The 27,823-nt window shown below is 47.2% G+C and overlaps 1 protein-coding gene across 3 annotated transcripts in view; it reads right to left on the bottom strand.

Annotated features, from left to right (window-relative positions):
• The window catches only part of HYAL2 (hyaluronidase 2), a 107,668-nt gene that overhangs the window by 12,021 nt on the left and 67,824 nt on the right, over positions 1-27,823 (bottom strand). For all 3 annotated transcript variants that reach the window (XM_069644114.1, XM_069644112.1, XM_069644115.1), the window contains exon 2: positions 23,440-24,439. In XM_069644114.1, the coding sequence (XP_069500215.1) occupies positions 23,440-24,423 (984 nt within the window). In that variant the 5' untranslated portion in view covers positions 24,424-24,439. The remainder of the gene's footprint in view (positions 1-23,439; positions 24,440-27,823) is intronic.

Raw genomic sequence — 27,823 nt, 5'->3', positions numbered from 1 at the left:
AACCTTGGAAAAGTTTTTGGTTTTCATGAAGGTATGGTGGTGTGCATGACCACGGCAGAGATAAAGATAATTCCCACATCAGAGAAGGATTTAAACAAGTAAAAAAATATATATATATATAATAAATTAAAAAAAGAAAATACTGGTGCCAACCACTTGCACGATTAGGGCATTTCCCACCATGTGCAAGGATAATTCCGAAGCTTTTGAACCAGAGTTTGGCTCATATTGTAGCAGGACAATGATTCAATGGCAGAATGTCAAGACCTGGTATTAAGAGTTGCTCACTGAGGGAGCGTGTAAGTCCTGGCCGGAGTATACGGTCCCCAGGGTCATTGGTTACCCAAGGGGGGGGCGTGACCTCTGTATGCACAACCTCATCTAATGCATCAAATCGGTCATCCCAGACACCAGCCATGGCTTCCCAGTTTCACCCATAAGAGGGGGTCAGGGGGGTTTAAAAGGAATAGATGGTGAGGGGCTACCCAAGTTGGGGGGAGGGAGGCGAAGCCCCAGCCAGCATACTTTTAGAAGTTTGACGTTGCGCCACAACATGCTGGTGATGGTTTGCGTTGTCGGGAGTGGCCTGGAGAAGTCATTTGAATTGGACCGCCATACTGAATTCTGAGATGGACCTTGACTGCAAATAATGGTCTACTGATGTGCACCTGCGACGGGCATTCGGTGGTACACAGCGAGGGCTTGTTATAGGAGTGGCCAACTTGAATTAATCCATACTGATGGATCATCTCTGCACCAGATCATCTAATAAAACAAGTTTACGTGGTGACGCAACAGTCTGTTATGATGGGAGATGATATATCTGGACTGGCCGGCGCAGGTGCATATAAGAAGAGGCCTTTAGGTACACTATAAAGTGAGAGTAACATGCTGAACCGACCTGACTGCCTTCAAGAGTCGAGTTATGAAACCTAGGCTAAATCGTCAAGGAATTTAATAGTGCTAACATAAACCACTGAAGGAGGTTTTACGAAGCTGAATCAGAATACTTAGTTTCAAGTCCCTGGCAAAGCCAACAGTTTAGGATTGTGTGTAGGCATGGATAGGCATTCGTTTAAAGATGTGAAGGCAGGCGCTCTGTTACCAGTCTTTAGCTTCTCCTAACGCACGTTTTCATGACATCAATCTTCAGGGAGGCTGAGTTTTTGTTTTTTCAGGCGAGTCTGCATTTCGGTTTCAGGTGTGACAAGTTAATTAGCTCTGAGGATTCTGGTACTTGTATTTTTCGCACTGGATTTTGCTGGCAGGTGACTGGAAACAACTCCCTCCATAGCACAAATCTTCCCCTTGATGGGGGGAGGGGGAAAGCCATGGTTGTGGCTTTCCAATGTAAGGCAAGATGGCCCTGCTGCACTGCCTTGTGAGCCCGGGACTCCTGGAACAATGTTTAAAGATGTGAAGGCAGGCGCTCTGTTACCAGTCTTTAGCTTCTCCTCCTGACGCACGTTTTCATGACTTCATCAATCTTTAAACAAGGATAGGCATTCGTCAGGCACTGCCATAAATGTACTACCGGACCATAAGATGGCAAGAGCTGAAAATAGTGAGACTACCTGGCATTTGCCCATTTTATACCTCAAGCCAAAAGCAGGACGTCAGTGCAAGCAGGAGATGCAAGTACACATATTGCGTATACTTCAAGTAGCCGAAGGCACACTTCTAAAGACATTTTAACCCCCCATACAGTGCATTTACATATGCAATTAGGCCATAACTCTCAGCTGTCTGCTTCAAAGTAAGACTGGCTGGCCCTATACAGGACAGCGTTTTTTTGTCACCGATTGATCGAGCTAGCTCAGGGAGATCTCAGTGGGATGGGCAGGTAGTAGTGAGAACAGCCATAGGGATTAGCATGTGCAGTCCACGTGGGTAAATGTTGAAGTGTGGCCCAGTCTTGCATGCCATCTCGCCTAATCTGTACTGTATGCAACAGTTTGACTTGTAGGTGGCACCCAAGCACCACCTATTAGCCAAGACTTAAAATACAATATATGTATTTTGAAAATAGCCTACTCTATAGCACTAGTCAAATCATCAAATCTCATCTTGTTGAATTGGCTTTAAGAGCATAGGTTTAATCTCCTGCAAACATCTGTGCGCCAAGCCAATCAGTGCAAACATAGTAAACTATTTTAAAAGCACACCTGATGCAAGCCATCCAAATAAGCAGGCCCTGGTCCATATTAAGGACCATAACAAGGGAGGTGGGGGGGAGGCAGGGGCATTTCCCACCTAATACCCTATGAGAGTGGGAGAGAAAAAAAAAAGCAAGAAGAATCATCAGCTTTGAAGATGGTTTTGAGGGTCTGGCTTGTCGAATATAGCTAGTGTCGCAGAGTCTGTTACTGACAACACCCACTTATAACTGTGGAGTCCTTGGCACAAGGTGGCTTAAGATCAAATCTGAGAATTAGCTACAAGCTGAAGGAACAAAACCGCCAAATATAAATAAAATGAAGTGTGCCCCTCAGTTTGGGGCAGATGTAGACCTCTTCGGATTGATTTGACGTTGCGGAAGGAAAGTGAACATTTCACTGATGGAGAACCTCTGCAAGCACATGGAAATCCCTGGGATACTCTGCCATGGCGCCGACAGAGGTTTTTGGTTCCATGGGTGAGCCCAAAGCCCAAGTTACTTGTTTGGCAGGTACCTACTGAAATTGGTGATTGTTAGGATAGAATTCCATTTCTGGAGTTCTTGCTACCCAATTTACCGGACCACCTAAAAATGTTGCTGGCTTACAGATGACTTCTACCAAAGCCCCCTGCCACTGAAACCCTTTTTCTGATGTGCTGCCGTTAGACCATATGGCTACCAGAAAGGCCCATTTTGGTACCAGGGTGTTTGTGAGCTCAGGAGTGGGCTGGAGGCAGCTGCGACTCAGCATTGGCTTCACAGGGGTTGTAGTCACTTTTACTGCATTGGTAGCCCAATGCACCAATATGGTAGCCATTGGGGTACTAGTGTCTTTAAGCCCTGCTCCCAGAATTTTTGAACCTCATTTATCTAGGAGGAACACAAAGCACTTTCAAAATGGTAATTTTGCTGCTGTAGACTCCTCCTGAATCAAACAAAGGCACCACGTGTAAACTGGTGTATAATTGTTTTAAAGTCCACTAGACTTCCCAGTCTACATTCTGTGTAGCTGTGTCAGTGTGTTTGGCAGGTTTTAGAGTCAGCCTGAAAGGCTGGCCACAAAAAAACCTTTGTATGCTACCCTATGGCGCAATTTGGGGGCTGGATTATGCCAGCCTATTAATGAATTAATTATTATTGAGAGACCATGTGCATTCCTCAGATTATTACCACATTTGGAAGTGTGCTGCTGAAGATGGCCTGGCGCTGAGGGCCTATGGAGGCCATGCTGGCTGGGCCTTAGCTCCTCAGGCCATACTGAGGAAATGCGTGCTTCCTGTACATCCTCTGACAAATTGGCCTGCCACCTGCTCCAAAGGCAATACCGGCTCTCTGTCTGCACCAAGAAGAGAGCCCTCATCCAAGCCCGCGTCTCTGCAGCATCCAACAACTCGGCCGAAGTCAGTGTCAGTGTGTCTCCCCTCCCTCCCTCCCTCCCTCTCCCTCTCCCTCTCCCTCTCCCTCTCCCTCCCCCTTGTCCCTTCCCTCTCCCCCTCCCTCTCCTCCCTCCCCCTCCCCCTCCCTCCCGTTCCCCAGGGGGTCTAACCTCTCCCCCTGGCTGTTCAACCAATACCCGGTACTTCTTGCCCACTACATTGCCACTCTCTGCCTCAACTTACATTGCTATGCAGATGACACTTAGCCCGAGATTAAAGAAGGGAGCCTTATAATGAGCTGTTTTTCCGCTATCCAGGAATGGTGTGCCGCCAACAATCTCTGCCTTAATGCCAGTAAGAAAGATTCTCATCGGCACACCAGTTCCCTCATTTTCTGTCACTGTCTGGCCGGCCTCTCTTGGCCCTCTTCCTTCTCCCACCTGTGAGGCCAAAAACATTGGGGTCATCTTCGACTCCACTCTCTCCTCACATCTTTGATGTCTCTAAGAAGTCACACTACCAGCTGCACCTCCTCAGAGATATTCTTCCTTTCCTCTTCTTCCTCCAGAAGCTCACCGAGCTCTGGTTCCCTCTAGGCTGGACTACTGAAACAGCCTCTTTCTAAATCTGCCTGCTTCTCTCTGCCCTCTGCAACTCATCCAGAACAGGACTGGGAGACTTGTCCTTGGCCTCAAACCCAGGGATCGCATCTCTCCAGGACTGAAATCTCTGCACTGGCTCCCAGTGACTGCGAGGATTAAGTTCAAAACCCTGTGCATTGTCAATAAGGCCTTCTGGGGCTTGGGGCCTCTATACCTCCAACTCTCTTCCTAAATATCTTCCTTCTCGTGCTCTTCACTCATCCACCTCCAACTCCCCCAGGGTCAGTTGCTTCTCCAAGCAACAAGTTGGTGGTAGATCTCTTTCTTCGGCTGCAGCCTCCCTTTGGAACAGCCTCCCTGAAACTTGGAGAACCATCTCCGGTTACAGAAGCACCTCAAGACCTTCCTCTTTGCTTCTGCTTTCTCTCCTCCTCTCCCCTGCTGAACTCCTGATACTGCACTGGTCACCTGGCCCACCTCTGATCTCTGGTCCAGGTCCCCTCCCCGCCAGCTGCACATCTGCACTGCCAGCTCTCGGGCAACACCTGCACTTGGGGGCCGTTTCTGTATCCCTACAGTCCCCCCAGCAAATGACACTTGTCTGCACTTACCCCTGCACTTGCCACAAGCTGGCCGCACTTTTACCAGTTTTATTTATTCTTTAGTGTTGATCCTATGTATTGCACTTTCCCATTCCCCCCTCCTCCACTGCACTTGCGCGATCTCAATGTTAGCTGGCCTAGTAAGATCATTGTCTTTGTCTTACTTCTGTTCCCCCTCTGTTTCCCCTCCTTTGCCGCGTTGCGCCTTGAAACACTCGTGTATAGGCACGCTATAAATGCTATAATATCATACTCCCACTGTTTTTTTCTAAGCTGCTGGAATTCCATCCTGTGCTCTTCCTTAGCTTCACCCCCCACCCCAGTCCTCCTTGCTGGCTGGACTGCCAGTTCCATTTTAGGACACTTTCCTGGTCTTTGAGCTGCCACTCAAATAGTCTGGGACAAAGCGCCTTGAAGAGGAGAGTCTTTGTGGCCTTGAAGTTGGGGGGCTTTATACTATCCTGCCACAGCTTAGTGAGGAAGGAGTGGGAGAAAAAGCAAGAAAGACAATGATTATGAACCTCTAGTGCGACTTCAATGTACTGATGACCTGATGATCTAAAAAGAATCAAATTAACCTACATTGAGATCTGGCTCAAGAGGCATTAATGGGTGCATCATTTGAAGATAAAAATCCCATTATCTTGGTTCCAAGTAGCATTCTTGCTACTTTCCAGGCATCCTGTGAACAGACTTGTATCTGTCATTAGTTAACCTATTTTGGATGCATTGTCTCACGCTGCTTCCGCGATAATGCACTCAAGACCACCATATACACAAAATGGACGGCCCTCCTTCACATTTCAAGTCCTGTTCAAGATGGCATGTCGTTAGTTAGCTAGGTTTCCTTTCCAGATGGAGAGGACTCCCTTTCTTCAAGCCTGTGAAGGATCTCCTTTGTGTGTGCTGGCAGGAAGTGAAGAGAGGGCCGCCTGCCAAAATCCACATTCCTCCAGGGGCATGGATGCTGCTGGGCAGAGCCTGGGAGGCTGGATATCTACTGTCCACTGGACAGCCACCTCCATGTTTGAATGTTGCAAACTGTCCTTAGTGGAGGACTGGATGAGAACCCATCCCATTTTCTGGAAATAAGGGGATGAGCTGGACCCAGCAACTAAGTCAACCATTGGAGCTGAAGAAATCCAAAGACGATTACAGCAACCGAGGGACTCTGCAGAAGTGCTGCAGAAACCAGCATTGGCTCAGCCAATACCACTGTATCACAAACCTAGACTTTTACAGCGACAAGGAAGACCTTTAGGATTCGAAATCGACAGAAGCTGTGAGCTATTTACCTCCTGGTTATAGCTAAGAAGAGCCTGGCTAGTGACACCAACAGCTACCAGGAGCAACACTTGACTCCTCGGGTAAGTGATGTAAGACGCACAAAGATATATGATATTATCTGTGTAGTTTTGGCTATGTGTTAACAGGAGAATAGAGTACACACCTAAGGGGTATTTCAAGCATATTGTATAATATGCAATTGGACACGCTAAAGTTTGCATCGTGCGCTCATGTTACATTTGCTGCGCGCTGTTATTGATATTTTATTTCTATCGCGCCGTAGACCAGTGTTTCAGAGTGTGAAAACATGGGCTGACTCCCGATTCCCCAGAGGTAGCTCCCGCCTAACGGGTGATGCCGGATACCTAGGAGCTGCTTATTGCTCCTAGTCAACAAATCCCAATTTCGACCCCAGGACCTCTATGAGGAGTCTTCCTCTCAAGATTGGTTGGATCAACCAGTCACCTGTTCTGCACAAGGTACGTTGCTCCTTTTCAGTCATAGGCGAGTGCATCTTTTTATTTCCCTTAAGGCCCAGAATCAGCTGCTGGCGTTGCAAGGACTTCCGTCAAAGTCCGTCTAGCCCACAGCTTGAAATTGAGGGGACCCGGGAGATCTTTAGCACGTGCTTGTAGCCTAGAAGAGACTGGTTAGCTTGACACCAACAGCTACCATAGTGGGTTATACCAACGTGTGCTTTAGTGTAGTACTATACTAAGGATTGTTAGTCTATAACCTCCCTGTGTGGGTTATATAGTTCTCCTTAGTTCAGCCTTGTTGCTTGATCAACGCTCCAAGATAGTGGCTTTGCTTAACTGGGGTTGTGAATAACCTTGCTGACCCCTCTTTTTCGGGTCCTACCATGGGCAGTGACTTTGAACAACTCTCCTAACAGCTAGTTTTTCCTTTTGCTGCACCTTTAAAATGAGAAGATACCCTACTTTTCTCCAAAACCAAAGCCAGGCTATTAGATGTGGATTGTCTGTACCAGAAAACATTTGGGAACCACTCCAAGTTAGGCACTCATTTTTCGAAGAGCGCCCTTGAATTTCCAAGACAATTTGTATTTTATTTGAAAGTTAACAGTGATCTTATAAGCATTTTTTATTAATAAAGTCAGTGAAATTAACTCTTTCCCATCGAGTAACATGGTTACTAAATGGGACATTTGTATCACTTGTTTTCTATGTGGGTTTTCGCTGGACCCAGATTTTGTCCGGGTGCTGTTTTAACTTGTCCCTGCCGACTATATGGCCTTCCCATTTGTTTTGGCCCTTTTCCTCCGTTATATACTACTTACATGTAGGAAGTGTTATTCCTATACACCCAAGTGTGGTGTGTGGGGGATGGGGGTAGGAAAGGAATAATGTGTCTATAATTCTCTGACTAGGTGCATGTACCCAACACCAAGGAAGATGTGCCACCCCCTTTCTCTAGCATTAGGGCCTAAAGGGCATTCTGCCATCGGGTAGTTATCGCGAGACCAATTTTAGTGTTGGGAAGGGTCCAGACTAAGGCCCTTTACTATTTTTAGATTATACTGCTTAATTCTTGTAGATTTCCAAGTACTTATTCAAACATCACATTGCATATTTAGCACAAAAAAACCATTTTACAAGCACCACACCTTCATTGAAAGGCAGCATGATCGAGTGAAAATGGACAAAAACGTAACACGACGTTGAAGATCTAGCCATGCTGAATCGAGTGGAGTATCCATGGGTGGAAAATACATATGCAAGGGATGCAGTGCACAGGCTCAAAGAAAGTGCCATTCATCACGTAATGTTTACCAAAACCCCATGTACAGTAACGTACTGCTCAATGTATTAGGTTTGTCAGCAGTTCACAAAGTGTTGCAGAGTACTTGCCCGCTGACCGTTGATCTAGAGATGGATGGCTGCATGTACCGCTCGTCCACCTTTTGTGCAGTGCAGGGTTTCTTAAATGCAGGGACCCATTCAGCTCCTGCTTCTAGCCAAGAAGCCTGGTTAGCTTGAAACCAATAACTACTTGGCTCCCAGGTGTAATGCTTGTGTGAAAAATGCGAGCCAGAATGACATGGCATCGATGCAGCCATTTTTGAACACTCATCTCCCATCACAGTAATAAAGTCAGTGTTTCCGTGGGCCTCACAGGATGAGCAAGTAGCAGCGAAAACAGAGTGGTCATATAAATATTATTGGAGTGGATTTACTGCAGAGAATAGTTATTGTATTGTCTATTGAAGGACAAATACAGAAAGGGAGTCGGAGGACACTGCAGGTGCATAAGGGGTCTGCGAATGAATGCGAGAGAGAGGGGGGTGCTGGATTTTTCCACCCTCTGCCCCTTCGACTTGTGAACTGCTCTTCGGCCGAGAGCAGAACGCATTTGAGAAGGGCGGGGAAATGCCCCCATAAAGGAGAGAGCATTGTATGGAGAAAGTAATATGTACCCCGGGTGATGTAGTCTTGCTGAAAAGGGAGGACCCTCTGCTTCAGACCCTGTTGGAGGCAGTGATCTCTTTGCCTACCTGCTGAGGGACTAAGCAGTGTTGTTGGTTGCCAAGATGAAGTTTTCTGCCTCATGCATGACGGTGATGTAACCTATATTCAAATTCTTATATATTCAAGCGTATGTTTGTTTATTGATATCTATTCATATATTGTATAAATAAAGGGCCTATAAAGAGCCCTTTTTTTAAAAATAATCTTATATGATATGTGTGTTTTTTTCTGTTAGTCGGAGTCCAATTACTTGTTTTTGCTGAGGGGCCCGGGGAGACAAGTGTTAGTTTTTTCCCCACAGGGCCAAATAGACAAAACACTAGGCAAACTGGTGCCTACCAAACATACATAAATGACATTTACTTTGAGCATTTGAGAATTAACGCAGCATTGGGACACATCTAGTACACATCTAACAGTTAATGTTTGCCTCTCCTATAGAAGTTACATTTGCGGTTCACCGTGTACTCTCTCCTGGTTCCCTGGCGATAGCTCCCGCCTACTGGCTGCTCACTGAATCTTACCTTCAAACCCTGCAGTGTTACATTATTAGATGTCTGAACACTATATGGTGGACATATGTCTCTGGATGGGAGATTGGGAATTGAGGTTAATGGAATTTTTTGGGGCCTGGCATGGGGGGGAGGGGGGGGGTGGAGTCTGTCAGCTTTGTGTGTTCTCTAGCATTGCGATGGGTGGAAGAGTGGGTACTGCATGAACACAGCCATTACTGTGCTCAATTAGAACCCTACCCCTCTTGCATTGCATTTCCAGAACTGTTCTGATTTACAATCTTCCGGGCGGCTCACTGACTTTAAATCTAGGTGCATTTTCCCCACTGCTGTGTGTTCTGAATCTATGGGTCGGATTCTTCTACAATTGTGATTGGCCGCAGCAGGCTGTGCCGGCCCACCATCAAGGCACATATATAAACCCTATCTCTTTTCTAGCTTTGATGGTGGGCCGTGGATAGTGCTGCCGTGCCTGACTTCCATCATTGCCCCTGATGCAGATTGCTTGAGGTAAGGAGGCCTCCCCTGCTGTTTCCATCATCTTTCCTATGCCTTCATCCTTCACCTACCTCGCCGCCCCCTCCCCTTTCTTGCTGTCACACCTTTTTGCCCTCTCTGGCTACCCACTCTTTCACCCCACTTTACGCACACCTGCCTTCCCTGGTCTACTTTCTTACCCTATTATCCCCCGATCTCTCCCCTTGCCCTCCCTCTATTCCCCTTTCTCCTGCTGCCTTTCTTTTTCTGCTGCCTTTTTCTCTCCTCGTCCCTCTCGTACCCCACTTTCCCTCTCTAGTCTCTCATGGTGCGCCCTTCTCCCACCCACCTGCCTGCTCTCTCATCTGGAACCTCCTTTTTCTACTGCAGTCTAGTTTTCACTATCTTGAGCTCTCTCCTACTAGGTTCTTCCTCTGAACGGGCTGATCTTCCACAGACCACACTGTTCACTGCTCCATACCTACCTGGCCCACCTCGTTCTCTGCAGCATGGCCTTGCAGCCCGCTGGCTGTTCAATGTATTTTACAGCTGATCCATCTTGCCTTGGTTTGGTTTGGTGCTTGCTGGCAGTTCAATGTTCCTTATTTGCTGCATGGGGTTGGGCTCTTGGGCTTGTTTTGCATTCCTTTTCCCTTACACGCCTCCCTCCCCTTAACCCCCGAGTTGAGGCCTTACCAACTGTACGCCCTTCCTGTAGCACACCATTGCTCTGTTCTTAATGCTCACCTCTACTTTTAGTTCCTGCCTTTTATTCCCCCACTTCCTCCCTCGCTCCCCTTCCTCCCCCTCTGTCCTCTTTCATGCTCAACACTTGCACAAATAAACTTGCTACAAGTCAGACTGCCTGATATAGCCCCTCAGTCCACGTGGTGCGGCTGTGCAGGCTACAGCCTCTTACATTACATAAAGATAAGCAAGTATTTATAATTGTTCTTTTATAAAGCCCTCAATACCAGAGATTGGTTTCTAAGCGCGGGATCCGTAATCAAACCTGTGTTGCGCTGTGTTGTCTTGCTTCCAAGTCAAACGTGTTGCACCTGAGATACCCCCCCTAACCCATGTTGGTTTGCCTGATGTAGCCCCTCAGTCTATGAGGCAAGGTTTTGCTAGGCTTCAGCCACTCTTACCCGACCTACACCTTTGCATGTCTTTTGCCTACTTGTCTTGCACTTCTTGTTTTGTTTTTGTTTGCTTCTGTTCCTCTGACCCCTCCCCTTTTTAGGTTCAGCACTGGTTTGTTCCAAATCGTCTTACGACTTAGTCAGAACGCTATTGTTTTGTCTTCATCCTTTCTCCTACCTGCATTATTCCTCCTCCTCCTCCTCTGCTCCCACTCTTTAGCACATGCTTTCAAGAATATTTTTTGTTATTTCCCCTTGCTCCCTTCTTGATACATCTTGAAAGATTGTTGCTGTATAGTGCGCATTACAAATACACAATAAATAAAGAAATAAATCTAGGAGCATTTTTCCCCACTGCTGTGTGTTCTGAATCTAGGGGTGTTTTCTCACTACCGGAGTTAGAATTTAGATGCATTTTTCCCCACTGCTGTGAGTTTTGAATCACGGTGCATTTTCCACTATTGTGTGTTCTGAAGAAGCATCTGCAACCACTTTACGTTTCAACCTAGGGCATTTCCACTACATTGAATGTTGTAAATAAAGTGCATCCTCCCACCACAGTGCCACTAATATCTCAACCTTGTGTATTCACCCACCTCTAGACACCATGCCTTGCACCGCCCACATCAGATCAGCACGCTGGTTCTCCAGAACCCCGACCAATGACCCACCCAGCCAACTTCTCCCCATTTTCACCACCAGCTCACCCCTTCCCCCACCATACACGCTGCCCCTTCTACCCCATTCACAACAGGAAATGCTTGGCAACTCCACCCCCCCCCCCAAAACCTACCCCCGTCCACCCTCAATGCAGATCTCGCTCCTCGCAAATCAACTGTGGCGAGATAGAATCGAAAACATGGACCCCTCTAGACACTCCAATCTCTCCTCTTCAGCCCCTCCAACGCAACCACTCAAAACCATTTTTACACTTCTCCCACCTCCCCCTCACAACCTTCCCCTCACCCCACCAACTCGCACTTCCTATTGCTAAGTGCAGCAAGGGCTGCCGTAGCCAATGCACCAATCTCAACAGCCCTCCCCACTCTCACACACCACTCTGGCCACCTGAAAGGACCATGGTCTTGGCCACCTCAGGATCCCCCACCCCCACTCCTCTCCTCCAGCCGATATCCCAATCCCATGCCCTACCCTGAACCCCCCCCAATCTTTCTTTTGCCACCTCCCCACTCCTCGTGCCCCCCTGTCCTACATCAACCCCTCTTTCCTAATCCACACAACCCTCTCAAATCACCACAATGACCCCTGCTTTTATCTGCAACACCTCCTCTCCCCCGGGATCCGAACCTTCTCTCTTGCATACTCATCACAACCAGGTCTGTCTCCAAAAACAAATGCAACATATCTCAGGCAAAACCCCAGATATCCTCTTCATCGCAGAGACCTGGTTTGCCAATGATTATGAACCTACTGCACGCAAGGCCTTCACCCCTAGGCACAGAACAGAACCAGCAGAGGAGGAGGGTGGGCCATCCTATACAAACACCAGATCCCCAGTCCAACTCAAGGGCCACTTAGCCTCCAGCACGGACTGTGAATCACTGCTTGTTAAATTCCAAATCTCTCCTGCTATCACCCACAGCTTCTGCTCCTATAAAGACCCCCTGGATTATTTGCCACCGTAATTCAACATCCTTCTCTCACCATACTAGGAGATTTTCAACATCTGGTTTGACATGCTCTCAAACCCCAGGACCCTCTCTCACTGATAACCTAGAAACCCTCAACTTGACAACTCGTCTCTCCCCACCCACACCGCAGACCACACCCTAGACATGGTATTCAACGCCACAAACCTTTTATCTACCCTTCCCTCGGCTCCACTCCACAATCATCTTCTCCCTCCCGACACCCCCCAGACTCCCGCTCTCCCCTTCCTCTCCCAGCTCACCAGCCTGCACTCTCCAACCACTTTACAGGTCTCAGGTTTATAAAATGAGAGCAGAGAACCATCCTGGTGTGAGTCATCCAGGACAGAATGCGGCATACAGTGGCATAGCGTGCAGAAGAAGGACCAGCAGGAGCAAAGCCAGGCTGAGCCAGAGTGCAGAAAGGATGCTGGGGCTGGCGCTGGCCATGCGAGCGTCAAGAGGCCTGCCATTCCCTCTTGCCAGTGTCCACAGTAGGAGCTGTGGGACACAATGCTCTCAACTGCCACAGGCTAATGATAGCCTCCGCTAGAGAGGAGCAGGGCTACGCGCAGCTGAAACAGAGGCCAGCAAGCGCTGCTCACGCAAATTATGGGCAGAGCAAAAAGAAGCAGAGAAGCCGAATCGAGAGGCCTGAAGGAGCAATGACAGACCGGTGAGTGTAAGAGAAAGGTACACTCACGCTGGGGAGCCCTGGGGCTGGAGAAAGGCATATTGGAAAAGCGAACAAACTAAGAATCATTGCAATTACTGCGGAAGATTAAATCCAATATTGTTGAATACTGAACAAGCTGCAAATTTGCATAAGTACTTTTAAGAGTGCAACGAACATTGTTGAATACCGGGAAAAGCTGAAAAGTGTTACAATTATTCCTGCTACAAGTATTATTGAATGGCGCAGAAAGATGCAAAGTGTTATTTTGTGAATGCTGCATGCACTAACTGAAGTGAGATGAGCTTATGTGAATATAGCACAAGATCAAAAGCAAGTGATGACCTTTTATGAGCACAGTAAAAGCAAGGTGGTGTAGAAAGGTGAACGCCACAGAACGAGTTATGTGAAACACACATTGTTATTTATCATTTATATAGAGCCCTATATATCATTGGTATAATCTCAAAGCGCTTGTAGGTTGAACCCCACCCGCAGCCCAGGTCAGTCGAGAGAGTAGGGTAGAATATAGTGCTTGGGTGCACTCGGTATGTGTGCAGCCGGTGCGATTTGCGTGATGATAGCGGCATTCTAACACTAGGTGTGGAGTTATGAGAGATCAGTCGAATGTGTGCAGTCAGGAGGTTGGTCTCAGCCTGCATTCTGGCAGCATTAGGCCTGTGGAGGAAGTTTATATGTGCAGCTAGGCCAATTTTTTCCTGGGGTATAGCTGCGTTCTAGCAGGTTGTTGAGGTGTTCATGGAGAATGGTTTGTATGTGTGCAACTAGGCCAAAATTGATCGAGGGGTATAGCTGCATTCTATTGTTTGTTGGTGTAAAGAGGAGCGTGAGCATAGTGGTAGGAGTGCTGAGTGTCAGGAGTGGATGGTGGTCTCTTTGTAGCCCACTGGTCCTGGTTACTTTGTAGGTCAGGATGAGCTGGCTGTGATCGCTCATGTTCATCGTTCTCGCACCTTGAAACACTTTTGTATAGGCACGTTATAAATGCCATGTTTCGTGGTAGAGGTACTCTGAGGTAGATTCACAGGTTGGACCGGGTTATGTTTTGATTTGCAGGAATCAGAGGGGCATTATTCCCAGGGTCAGCATTAAGTGTCGGAGAGGCGGTTTTCATTAAACTCATGATTCTAAAATTGCAGTGAGTTCCAACGGGCAGAAGTCATGGTTTACGGAAAAAGCCAGGTTTTTAAAGCTTTGCGGGAGGCCATGTAGTCTTGGGTGTGTTTAATGTGTGGAGGGAGTGAGTTCCACAGAGTTGGAGCCAGAGATGAGTAAGCGGATCCTGCAATTCTGGTTGAATTGGGAGCTGGAATCACTACTAAGAGGGCAGTGCTTGACCTTAGGGTGCGTGACGAGCAGTAGGGTATAAACTTCTCTTGTAGGTATGCCTGGCCAGTTTTGTGCACTGCTCGGTGGTTAATGCATAGAATGTTGAAAGTGGCCCAAGAGAATGCCTAGGAGAACATGCAATCAGTGTTGATTGATGTGAAATACATGTTATGGCAAAGCTGCGACAATGCCAAGGGTTTATCGGTTGTGTGACCTGTAATGGATGATCCAACAACTGCGCCCATTCTGAAAAGAGCCAAGGAAAAGCAAGTGTGAAGAAGCTTGCATTCTGCTACCGTTACTTGCGCATAAGAAATATAAAGAGAGGAAAGAGACTTTTGTAAACTGTTAAAAAGCCTGTATGGTTAAGGAGTTGAATTGGAGTTATTTGTAAGTTAAGAGACTGAACGTGATTGTTGTTTTGAAACCTGAAATAGCCGACTCCTTGGGGAAGGGAACCCCCAGAACATTGAACTATGTTGAACTCTTGGGGAAGGGAACCCTGAGGCCTTTTTAGAATTATTATGAACTTGGGGAAGCTGAACATAAGCCACGAGCTGGAAGAAGCTCAGAACTTTGTCTTGGACCACCATTGCTTTGATGCGGATATCCCTACACATTATGCAGGTTTAGTTGTGAGAGCAAGTACAGATTTTGGACACAGACTTTTAAGTAGAACTTACTGACACAGACTATCCTTAGTTTTCTTTAGGTACGGAAATCCCACCTTAGAATAGGGCAACTTAGGCCTTACTTCATCCTGACAATGAAGAAAATCAACCATTTAGTTAACAAGTTTAATCTGTCGCCTGTGTCTTACTTCATGATGCCTTCATAGGTCTTATGTATTGTTAGGATTTAAGGTTTTGCCTCGATTGATTAGAGGTGTGATAGCTCAGCATGTCTGCATGCTATTCTCCAGCCGCTGCTTAAGATCTCTTAAATGCAGAGATACCACTCTCCTTTGAACCTTAGCTTCTGAACATCGGGTGGTGTGGTGTAGCATTGGGGAGTCCAGTGATGCACCGTTTTGGTCCGTGCCCCATTTCCACATGGCAATCATAAGGCGAAAAGAAAAATCTCTATACCAAAGCATTCTGCTTCCTGGGCCCATGCAATCCCACGAGGCTTTAGTCGCCAGATCAGAGACGTTCCATCATGGCACATCAAAAAAGGAGGAAGGGGACGGACAAGAAATTATTTGAGGTTGTGTTGTCAACCAGGGAGCATATTAACACACAGACCCAGACCAATCTGGCTTGGCGAATAGGAGTATCCCTAGAGATGCCTTATGGTTTCAAATATCGATTTGCAGAAAGACAATGCTGGCTTGCACATTATTACTCAATAGCACCTGGGGCAAGGGAGCCAACCAATTGGGTTGCTTGGATTGTGCGTTGAATCCGATGATCCAAGCCCGACTTCCAAGAAACCTGAAGGCTGCTCGCCCGCCCTGCAGTCTTCCACCCCTACCTTGCCTTCCCTCCGGTCATCGTTCCCTATCCTCCCTATCCCCCCAAACCAATTTACCAGATTCCATCGATAGCGGAGCACCCGCCGCCGCTCCTCCAAGTGCCTACCGGCTGCATTGGCAATTTAAGAGGGACTATTGCATCTCCACAGCAGTCATCTTAAGTATTTTAATTGACTAAACAGGATGCCGCAAGGCGTCCAGTTCATTCTAACATAATACATTTCTATAGCACCCTGGAATTGCGGACTGAAAAGATGGGGTGCTAATAGCGATGCGCCAGGTGCCCATCGTTCGGGCTTGGAACTTGGGCCCTGGGCTGCTACCACTCGATCGTTCTTATTGCTAAAGTACAAAAGGGTGGATTTTTAAGCTGGCTGCCTGGAACTCATGACAAATCAGTTATCCCAGATCAAGCATGTATGATCTTTGTTCTGGGATGAATCCGTTTAAAAAAGGGACAACAGTACCCACAGTGGGCACAGAAGATGATCTGGTTCAAAGGTGGTAGCCGCTGTTGCCTCGAGTTATCTCCCTAAATGCTTGGGCAGCATATTATGTGGTCAACTTAGGGGACGCAGTGGGGCACTCGTGTTAAAAGCTGGAGAACAAGAAGTGAAAGTTATAAAACAAAAAGGTTTAGGCTCAGGGCATAGGTTTAATCCATGGTGTTTGTAGGACTACAGACAATAGGATGAAGAACAATTCTGCAGTATATTTCATGCAAGTGAGAAAGGTTGTGGATAGATTCAGCAGTCTTTTCTATTTGCAGGCTCTAGTCAGCCAACCCCAAGCAAAATCCTTGCAATCCCTTTGTGGTTGAAGTAGGACTCAAGACTTTTAGGTAACTATATTAGCGAAACAGCGCCTCCGGCTCAATGAATTTACACAAAAGGTGCTCCTTATATGATATATTTCATTTGTATCGCGTTTGTACACAAGTGTTTCAGAGCGCGGCAAGGGAGGGGAAACAGGGGAGAACAAAACAACGATCTTAATAGGCCATGTGACATTGAGAACGTGCAAGTGCATGGGAAAGGGGAAAAGTTCACGGAAGGGGGAGAGTGGAAAGTGTGGGGCAGAGGATAAACACAGATAAAATAGATAAATGGAGCAATAAACAGGGGTAGTGCAGCCGGCAAGTGCTGTGTTTACGGTAGCAGAACTGGGTAAGTCTGATAAGTGCAAAAAATAAAAATGGGGGGGTGGGGGAGTTGTGACTGTATGGGTACAGATACAGTCCGCAGTGCAAGGGGTGGCCGGGATGCAGTGCAGAAGGGTGGCAGGGTGAGCAGGTACCTAGGCCAAGGGACAGAGGGTGGCCTTCTTGAGGAGGCTACAACTAGATGGCCACATATCATTCTGCATTAATAAGGCCAGACAGTCACATTTAGAATACCTAGCTGAGGTTCAGCACCATACATTAAAAATCTATTATTGTGTTGGAAAAGATTCAAGGTCAGCCCACCCAATTAAAGGGATTATGACAATTGTCTCTACCAGTTGAGCTGATGCTTCTTAGGGAAGCTAAGAGTGAGAAAAGTGGATTACATGGTATAAGAACATAACTAATCATGAATCAATAGGGACAACCAAGAGAACATGAGCCCATCTACTAAGGCAGGAAGAACAGCAGTGACGCACTTATGAGAAGGCCCTTACCGTGTATGCACCCGTCTGCAGCCTCAGCCAAGGACTTTCAATCAGGGTTCGAGTTTTTTAAAAAAAGGATTTGGATTTACTGCTAAGCCAATCAAGTATGCCATGTTTTCGTTGCGGCCAGTTTTCCCCATTTGCACTAAATGTGCCGTTTTCACCACCGTCGTTTTGGCAGGATGCATTTTTTTTAATGTGTGTGGGGAGGTGGAGGGGCACATAAAAAATAAATACACATACCTGGCAAAATTACTGCAGTGAAAACTGCATGGTTAAAGTGAAATCGGTGAAACTGGAAGTGACAACAACACATGGTCAACCAATGTCAGTAATCCATCCATGGTCTGAGCAAAGGCAGGGCTTCATCTAATGGAACACAAGGCCAGGGTACTCTAAGGGCTGGACCCACCAAATGCCGTTCCCACGGACCCTCGTCACCAAAGCCTGGTTCCCAGTCACAACAATGTAGCTATCACCTGGCTATCATAAGCTCTGGACCAGGTTACAGGCTGATCTCCCAAAGAGCGGAACCAATACGATGGAGGATAGTGGTCAGTGAAGGCGTGGGTAACAGGTGAGTGCATGCTCGGGGGAAGCGACGGACAGCACAGGACATTAGCCACACATGTACAATTGGCACCCATAAGCAAGTACAATCACTTATAGAACACAATTTCTGCCAACAGAGTCGCTGGCAGTGGCACACAGCCATATAATGCATCCATTCAAGAAACATAGCCCCCAGGCAAAAACACAGTAGACCTCGTCATGCATGCACAGACTCCAGATCACAGCTATGCCACTGTGAGGAATTCGACCATATGCACAGTGGGTGTGCGCTCGCCTGGGCTTTTTTGAACACTGATGGTAGATCAACCTCCAGAAAATGTGTGGGGCAAATCTGCATACACTTTCCTATGCTCCCCGCACGGCATATGCATAGACCCGTGCAGTCATGCATGTGAAAAACAACATTGTTCTGATTGTGAAAAACATGTTTGTCGGGAGCAACAACTTCTACGGTTGTGCCAGTCACCGCTTTCTTTAAAGAATTGAAAAAGGACATTTGCATATGCTTTTCTTACTACTATTGTCTTAACTGTTGATCATAAAGGTTAATTTTCTTTTTAATCAATAAAAAAAAGAAAAGAAACGAAAAACAAAAATAGACCCATGGAATCTGGGTGGAGAGAGCCTACATGTGCTCCCCCTCCTACCCCATGTCATATTTAGTTGGGATATGACAGCCAAGAGTACACCAGGTCATCTCAGAAGGGGAAGGGCCAAACCTTCTCCCTGCCATGGCCAGCCTAATTAACACACAAAGGCTCATTGGATCTGCCATTTCCTTTTGTTGAGCCCTGTAGCTGGTGGCAGCATGTGCATACTAATGAAGCGTTTAATTCAAACAGGCCCACATGGGGCCTGGCTACAGAGGCAAACAAAGGAAACAGGAAACCTCAACACCCTTTCATATGCACTATGTCAACCTGAAGCCAGCTACAGCGCTCATTTCTTCGTGCCACCACTATTAGTTATCATAGGGCCATCAATGATAAGCGCAATTTTTTTACCAGTCGGATTGAGAAAGCCTAAATAATTGTTTAATGTGGTGTTTAATGTGGTGCATTCTCTGTCCTCCAATTCCGCTCTGCATGACTCATTCCTCCCTCAAGAATTGTGCGATTCCTTGGCAAATTTGTGTGTGCAAAAGATTGTGGATCTTCAAGAAGCCTTCCCCACTCGTGGTCGCCATTCACTTTCTCGTCAATGGATATTTTGTCTGCTACTGACAATATAAAATATACATCACCTCCTGATACCGTCTCTTTGAATATTAAAAATAAATCATGCATTGTGACCAACATTGTCTCTGCTATTAATCAGTCCTGTTGTATGGGGGAGATTCTGACTGAGTTTAAACATGTCCGTGGTCATCTCCTTGCTCAAAAAGATGTCTCGACCCATTGAGTCCTTGATTTCCCCTTTGTTAGGTAGGTTTTGTGAACATTCCTGCCTGCTTGATGCTTTTCAAGTCAGGGTTTCAGCACCAAACTGTTGGTGTCTGTTTTTGGCGACCTGGCAGGCCTTGGGGAATCAGGGAGGAGTGGCAGCACCAATTTTATTAGATTGGTCAGCGGCTTTTGATACCATAGACCACTCCCTGCTGCTCAGCTGTCTTTCCAGGGTGGGCATTTCTGGCATGGTGGTTTCATTCTTTTCTTTCCAATCATTCTCAGTTCATGTTTCTTCCACCATTATGTTCTGCACCCTCCTCTTTAATATGTGGTGTCCCCCAAGGTTCTTCCCATATATATATATATATATATATATATATATATATATATATATATATATATATATATATATATACATATACACACACACACACACACCTGTTGCGCTCACCCAGTCACACAGCTTTTGCTGCTATTCATTCATACGCCGGACAACACTCCGACAATTGGCTTAAATTGGATGTAGGTCTGAGGTGATAGTGGTGGGACCTACCTAATCATCCTCTCTTTGGCCTTCTTCTTTTGGTCCCCTTCCTGTTTCTGCTCTTATAGTTAAAAACGTTTTAACTGGCTGAGTCACGTTCTACGTCAGCTCAGAATGCTGCAGTCGGCTAAACCGTCCCGCTTCAGCTGAAGATTTTGAGAAAGGTCCTTTGGTTTCTCCCTCAGCACCTTTGGGCTCCTGTAGTTGTAGCTCTTGAATTAAGTCAAATTGAGTACTGCAACTCATTGTATCTGGCGCAAAGTGCTTTTTTGATCAAGCGCCTTCAGATACTTCAGAACTCGGCAGTCAGGCTGGCTACTGGTACCCCACGCCCGTTATGGATGACATCTCTCTCATTCTGTCGGCCCTTCACTGGCTCCCGGTGGCCAAGTGTGTGTATTTTAAATCACTGTCTGGTTCACAGGGCTTTCCATGGCGTGAGAGCTGAATATTTAAAACTCCCTACGTCCCTTGCTGCCATCTTCATTCCAGGGACCGATTTCTTATTGCTATCCCAGATTTCGATACATGCGGTTTGGTGGCCGATCCTTTTCAGTGGCTGCTAATAAGCTCTGGAACGCTCTTCATTAGTCTTGCATTCAACTGTTACCCATATGCAGTTCTGTCGTGCTTTGAAAACCCTGTTATTTTGAAAAAGAATTGTCTGGCCGTTTGTGTTTTGCTATTGAAAAGCTTTTGTAGCGCCAAGATGCCCCTGGGTGAAAGTTGCGCTGTACTTGGTACAAAATGGATAACATAATAGACAGTGAAATGTCATGTTTGGGACTGCGTGTATTACAGTAGTCATCCCTGCAGGGGGACCCCATTCAGAAGGTACGAGAATGTGGTTTGGGGGAGCAAGAGAAGTCTAGTCAAGCCCCAGCTTCAAGCGAGACCCGACGCTTTAATCAGGAACCACAGAGAGCTCCATTAACCAGAGAGACCGTTTGATCCACAAAACAGACAGGAAGAACTGGGGGTAGGGGGCTTAGTAGCACATGTTCACCCCCACACCCATTTACCTTTTCTGTTGCAAATCTCTCCAATGACCTCACGCATACAGGAGATTGTTGGTGGGGACCCAGGATTGGTTCATTAAGGTAGGCTTAGCCTACACCAATCCCTGTAGTCCATTTGACCTTAAATGAGGGCCACACCCCTCTTTTGGTAGATCTGAAGGCTTCACCAGAAGCAGAAGGAAGAGCTCATCATTGGACCCTGGTTGAAGGTACAGACTGCCTTACATCTTCCGCCAGTGAAGGAAGGCCAAGACCTCCAAGAGGGAAGCAAGACCCCCTCCCCTAAACCTCTCCCACCGAACAGAGGGAGATATTGAATCCAGAGGATTATCCAGCTGCTCTAGAACGGACACCCAGTGTACCCTGGTAGGCTCTGAGCAAGCTTCCTAGGTGGGAAGTGCCAGAGAGTCTCTGAACCAAACCAAGGACAAAGCAGTGCCTGCATTACTCTCCTCAGCTTTGGGCCGTCTACCTTAAAGCACGAAACAAGCCCAGTGAAGAGGCTAGGATGAGTACAACGACAAGCATCTACCGGCGTCCACCGTAAAGGACTTTTTCAATCCAGTCAAGCCCCTCGAGCTGCAACCGAATGCACCGCTGACTGTTACACCAAAGTCGTTAAAGCTGTCAGAGATGCCTCGACGGGTACTTCAGAACCGCCGACCAGCAGCGGGAACGATTCTTGACCCTGAGCCACTGTGTAGGCCAGTCTGCAGCCGTCCATCCAGCTTCGCTCGCCAAACTGCTGTCCGATACCTGCAGCTGTCTCCGGTCTGGAACTCTGTTGCAGAAGCTGCGTAGCACCCTAAAACAGACTTGACCCTGTGGAGCACCAAGAACACCTACAACGACAAGGTAAATTGTGGTTCTGTCCCCCTGGACCTTCTCTGAAGGCCCCTAGTGACATTTTACGACACAGTACGCCTGTTGTGTTGAAACAAAGTATCCTTGAACGATTGCTATTAATTACTATACTGACTACCCTCCTGTCAGTATCCATATACTGACTACCCTCCTGTCAGTATCCAGAGTGCATCCCTTTTCTTTCTTTGAAACTGTCCTCTGCATTCCTGTACAGGGTGGGTTGTATTTTGTAGTGTTCTAGAACTCTGTTGTGATAATAAAGTAGATATTTTATACAACCTTGACTGGCCAGTCCCTTTTAGCATTGGGTAATAATTGTATTTTTGATGTGTTAAAACTCACCAACTATCCAGAACCTATCGGAGATAAGCCTGCCGTCCCATCCACGTTACCAAAAGTGGACAAGGAGGTTTATAATTTGCTTGCGTTTCCAATCTGTTCACATCCCTTATGGTGTACTAGAGGTGCAGGGGCCGATTGATGGTTTAGAAACCAATATTCATCCCTCGCCCAATGGTACTCCGGAAGTTGATTAGTCCCAGCCATAGCACTCTAAACAAGCACACCCATTCTGGACAGTGAAATACAGACTCGTAATAACAGCCCACAAGCCTGAACCATTACAAGCATATGGCATCCCATTCCGCAACAAAAGATTTAGCTCTGATCCAGATACAAGCCAGTGACGCACACCGACAGATTCAAACAAGACAGAATGGGGGAGGTCTACAACCCACACAGTGGCCTAACCCTCAACAATACAACCCCATACCATTGCAACCAAAGCCTTCCTAAAGCTCGATCAAGGTAAAATACATACAAGCAAAAGGCAGCAGTCTTGTTTGGTGGGGCAAAGGTGCATGCAGACACAAGGTGAGATTTGTGGCTTTTGGACCTTTAAGAGGGGAAAAAGGTGGCAAGATGGGAGCAAGTCTATAGAACCTTTGGGTAGGGTCAAGAGAGACTGTGCCCAGGGGTAGGAGATGCAGTCTAATGAGTGATACGGGAAGTCTCCACTAACCCTACTGCACACTCACCCTCAAACACTGAACAAAACACTCCTACCGCTACTGCAGCAAAAACCTAAAACCGAACAAACTGCACCCACTTCACAACCCCCAACAGAAACCTAGACCAATGCCACACAAAGCACCCCATACACACCGCTACACCAAACACAAAACGTCTACCAACTAAAAATGAACCAGCGCACTGACTGTTTTTTCTGAAATGAAGCTACCAACAGCACACCAAAGCTCTTGCGCCTTTTCCTCTCAACCCCAATAACTAAACCCTCCCAGCCCTGCTTCCTTTTCAGATCGGCCATAGCGGCTGGAGACCATGAAAATTGCAGTGGTGCGCGGTATAAATCACAATAAAATAAACATAGGAGATTTTAATGGCGTGTGCTGTTAAGATAAGAGGCAAAGTGCCAACCCCAAGTTCCCCTTTAGCTTCTGAACATAATTTAGAGTAGTTTTACTGTGGATGACTGCTGGTAACTGCTTGTTGTGCATCAATCACTAGAGGGGTAACCAAATTAGCACTTTCGATGTGTTCTCCCCCTGCAATATACCCATCACCAAACCCAGATATTTGAGCCTCCTTACCTCACTTAGCAAGTCCAATCCACGATTATAGGTTGGGCGGGTGTACACAAAAACAGGGAGCGAATAGCCCACATGGTGCTTTTTGGAAATTCTCATGGCCTCATTCACTCGAGCACGCACAAATTTGCGCCCGTTCTCAGAGGAGGCCAATACTGGGTCAAGGTAAATGGAGGGATAAAGGGCGGTGCTCTCTCGCCAAAGCCAGGCCAGTTTGTCATTCCGACTCTCCTCCACATCCGGGCAGCGGCCAGTGTAGCTATCAGCATTGTTATTGTAATCATGGTTGTAACAGTCCGGGAAGAGGTAGTAGCCCCACAGTTGACGAGGGCGGTAGTTCTTTGCCTTCCGCAGAGTTTTCACCATGAAGTTCTGAGCGGCTGTTTCAAACTCGTATATAGCCTGCTTTTCCACCTGCTCATCCTTCCAGGTTGGATGCCGTTCACGTACCAGCTGACGTGAAGCCTTCCGGTATATGTCTTTAGTTTGCCAGTTGCGTACCCAGATGGGCCGCCAATCCTCCCAGTCGATGACAGCCAAGCCATCCTTGTCCAAGGTTCGGATATATTGGTCGATGCCACTTTGCAACCTGTCAAGGTGATCCAAAAGGCTGCTGTTCTGGGGCACCCCACCATTAATGGGTTCCAGCTGTGTATAATATGGGTAGAGGCCCAGCCGCTCTCGGTAAAAGATTGTGAGGTTCTGGTCCACAAAGCCCTCATTGGGTGAAGCATGGAGGTCAAAAAGGCTGAAGTCCATCTGAACCTTGAAGCGCGGCCGGCAGTCCTGGGTGGGGGCATTCCAAGCCACAATGAAGGGCCGGCGGGTGAAGATTGGCTGGGCGGTAGGTTGGTCATCCTCCGTCTGGCTGCTGGCAAGGGTAAATAGTAGGAACCATGGCAGTGCCAGGGTAGGACCCCCGGGCATTCTCCGTCCCTTCGGTCTGTGCAGAACAATGCGGGTGTGGAGCAAGAGGCCTCCGGTCATTTATGGAGATCAGGAGCTGTGGGACAAAGTAAAGCCAATAGTCAGTAATGGATGATCACACCATGTCAACCCTATATCTACCAGATCTACAGCACTGAAAAGTAGGAAGATGCATTGGTGGAAAATGGTAGAAAGGAGGAAAACACATTCAGGCAGTTTCCACTTTAGGTGCATGTTCATGAGTCAGCCGTGCTGCCCTTACTTTAGCCACAACTTCTTAACCTCTTGCCAGTCATCCACCTTAACCTTCCCCGGTTCTTAAAGTTCACCTCACCATTATACACAATCAGGGACACCTTCAGCTTCCACCTCTTATCAGGGACTGCTCACCTGTCGAAAAGTCTCCAAACAAAAGGTCATATCCCAGGTGAGCCAGTCTTTCTTTAATGGCTAACTTTTAGGTTAGGGACCTCTTAGGTCAGTCTACACCTGATCAGACATCTACCACCTTTGAACCCACATTTTTTGCCCCAGGGTCCCATCCTTCCTCAGCCCCTGGTTTAGGATTACCATTACAGGTCAGACACTCACTCTCCTCAAGGTCAGCTCACAGGACATACACCACCACACCTTTATGGCAGTTTTTGTGGCAGTAATCGTACCTCTCCTGAAGGCCAACTCCTAGTGCATAACCCATCACATTTCACAGTAACCTCAAAGACGAGGCATCTCCTGATATTTTTTCTGTGCCCTCCTCATCCTCTGTGAAAGATGTACCTATACTACACCTTAGTCGGAGGTCAACTACCAGTCTACGGGGTTCTAAATTGCTGGGAGTAGAGCCATTTAGCTCCTGCTTCTACCCTGGGAGAGCCTGGTTAGTTTGATACCAACAGTTACCAGGAGCCACATTGGCTCCCAGCCCAACTGGTGTCTTACAAACATGCATGTGTGGCATTAATCTTGAGGGTTTTAGAATTTAAATAAAGAAGAATTAGGACACATCTATGACAGATTTAAATAGAATGGATCAGACATAATGGGCAAAAAGTGCAAGTGTGCATCTAATGTGGGAGTTAGATTTGCAGTGCACAGAGTACTAGCTTCTGGTTCCCTAGCAGTAGCTCCTGGCCGATCTCAGACACCCGAGAGCTGGGGTTAGCTCCTGCTCATCGAATCTGAATTTCGAACCCTGTGTCTCCATGGGTCTGCCTTACAGTTAAGCTCCCACACCACTCTCCTACCCATTCAGTAAATTCCCCACCCACCCTTGCCTCCCCCAGCCCAAAATCCTAGCTTGTCCGAAAATAACCCACTCCCCTTTCCACAAGGATCTGCTCCGATGAGGTCTTCTAATTTCACACCATACATCCGGCCCCTGAGGTTTGTTCCCCAAGCGTTTCAATTCACGGCCTCTGCACAATCTCCACTATCATAACTCAATGAGGTTCCTCTATGGATCCAGGAATATTTTTAGGTTATAAATATTTTCACAGGGAGTTCTCTGAGGCAAGTGAACACTTTGCGCATTGTGCCTTAACTGGAAAGCCGGACACTTGTATTTTTGTTTAAAAATTATTTGCATTTATAAAGCGCACAAACAGCCCAGCGGCATTGTGGCACTGTTACATGAAATCGACTTAGTTACAGTTGGAGGTAGGTGTACAAACGTGGGTACATGTGTTACATGGGGGGGGGCGGGGCGATATGGCTACACAAAGGTTGCATGGTTTATAGCATGTCATGGCATAGCACATTATATATAGCGGTTATTACCTGTGTACACATCTCAACCTGGCCTGGAGGCACTGCTGATTTACGTGGGGGTTTAGGAGAATAGCCTAGTTTTGATAGCTTTGCGAAATGCAAAGTGCAAGGGTTCTGATCTGAGGGCGAGTGAAAGGGAGTTCCATTGCCTGTCAGCGATGAAGGGGAAGCTTACACCACCCCCTCTGGCATGCTCAACTTTGGGCACAAACAGCAGGTTAGAGTAGGGTGTTCTTGCAGGTCTGGATGAGAGGGGTATGTTAACTCTGAGATAGGTAGGGCGGGGCTGTAAGATGGATGCACTTCTGGGTAAGAGCAAGTGTTTTAAAGAGGACACGTTCACAGACAAGCAGCCAGTGGGCTTGTCTGGCTACGGAGATGTGTTCATTTTTTTGGATGCCTATGGCGGCGCGTAGGGCGTTAGGATGGTTTGAAGTTTGTCAAGGTTTTTCGCCGAGGTGCCCGTAAAGAGGACGTTACAGTAGTCCAATCTCGAACCAATAGAGGCTCTAGCAGTGTCAGGCAGTTTGCAGAGGTGAGGATGGCCTGGCTGCACGTAACTAGGCCATAGGGCTGTTAGGGAGAATTCTCTGTTTAGGCTGAATTCCCTAACCTAGTGAGTCCCCCAGCAGCTTTGCTGGATTTCTGGAGTTTGTTTTTTTCCATCCTGCCAAGAGTGAGACTCTTTTTCTCCCACTCTTGGACATGAATGTGTGCAATTCCTTTGAATGTCCATGTGTTCTATGGGCTCTTTTACTCCATAGGGTCTCATATGTTTTACTATGTGTGTTACAACGCACCCTCCGTGCCGTAGCACTGGGGCGTCCTAGCAGACCTCCATCATAGACTCCATACCCGGGGACTGACTACTGTCTCCCCGGGCATGTAAAGTCACCATTGGCTTTACTAGACCTAAATTTACTAACATGACTAGTACAAACCATCCTATTGTGGACGTACTAGTAGGGGTAATTCGATTACTCCTGGGTCTGTTATTCGAGGGGGCACTGTCCTGTCCCCCCTCGTCGAGTTTTGGCTGGTGGCAGTGGAAACCACTTGTTATATTCGACCCCGAATATAACCCTATGGGATTCTTCCCATTGTTGGAGATTAATACTTTTTCTCTCGTTAATCTCTAACATACCACCGATTCACTTATCTTAAATAGGTCTATCGGATGGTATTTTCTGCCAGAACTCGGTTTGTAAAATGGCGTCTGTGTTCGTCTCTGTGACTCCTAAACCAAAGGTTGAGCCCTTTGTTCCACTTTTGGCGGGCTTCTGTACAGAGACCCTCCAAAGTGGTGCCATTCTGTCTGGGTTACCACAGGGGTGTGGGAGGGGGTTTAGGCACCCTGGACCGAGTTGCCTTGCCAACTCCGGTCGCACTCTGGTGTGATTGGCCCAAGTTGTGAGCCACCCCGCTCACCACTTAGCGTGGTTTGATTGACAGCTAGGCTGAATGAATGGGGGTTTTTTCTGCATAAAAGCAGGGCTTTTGGGACTGGATCTTTAGAAGTCGCCACAGGACCTAAGAATCCGACGAGGGTAAAGCTGAGCCGACCTGCAACGACGACACCTCCGGTGGAGCCCTGCGGAACCGACTCACCACTTCCCGACGACAGAGGAGATCTCCCTGCCGGAGAGTCTCTTCCCCTGACTGGTGGGACAACCAGTCCCCTTCGCTTTTTCTT

The sequence above is a fragment of the Ambystoma mexicanum genome, chromosome 2p, assembly GCF_040938575.1.
Source record: "Ambystoma mexicanum isolate Mex_15411 chromosome 2p, UKY_AmexF1_1, whole genome shotgun sequence".
Lineage (NCBI taxonomy): Eukaryota > Metazoa > Chordata > Amphibia > Caudata > Ambystomatidae > Ambystoma > Ambystoma mexicanum.
The sequence above is the reverse complement of the archived record's forward strand: the minus strand, read 5'-3'. Positions and strand labels throughout refer to the sequence as shown.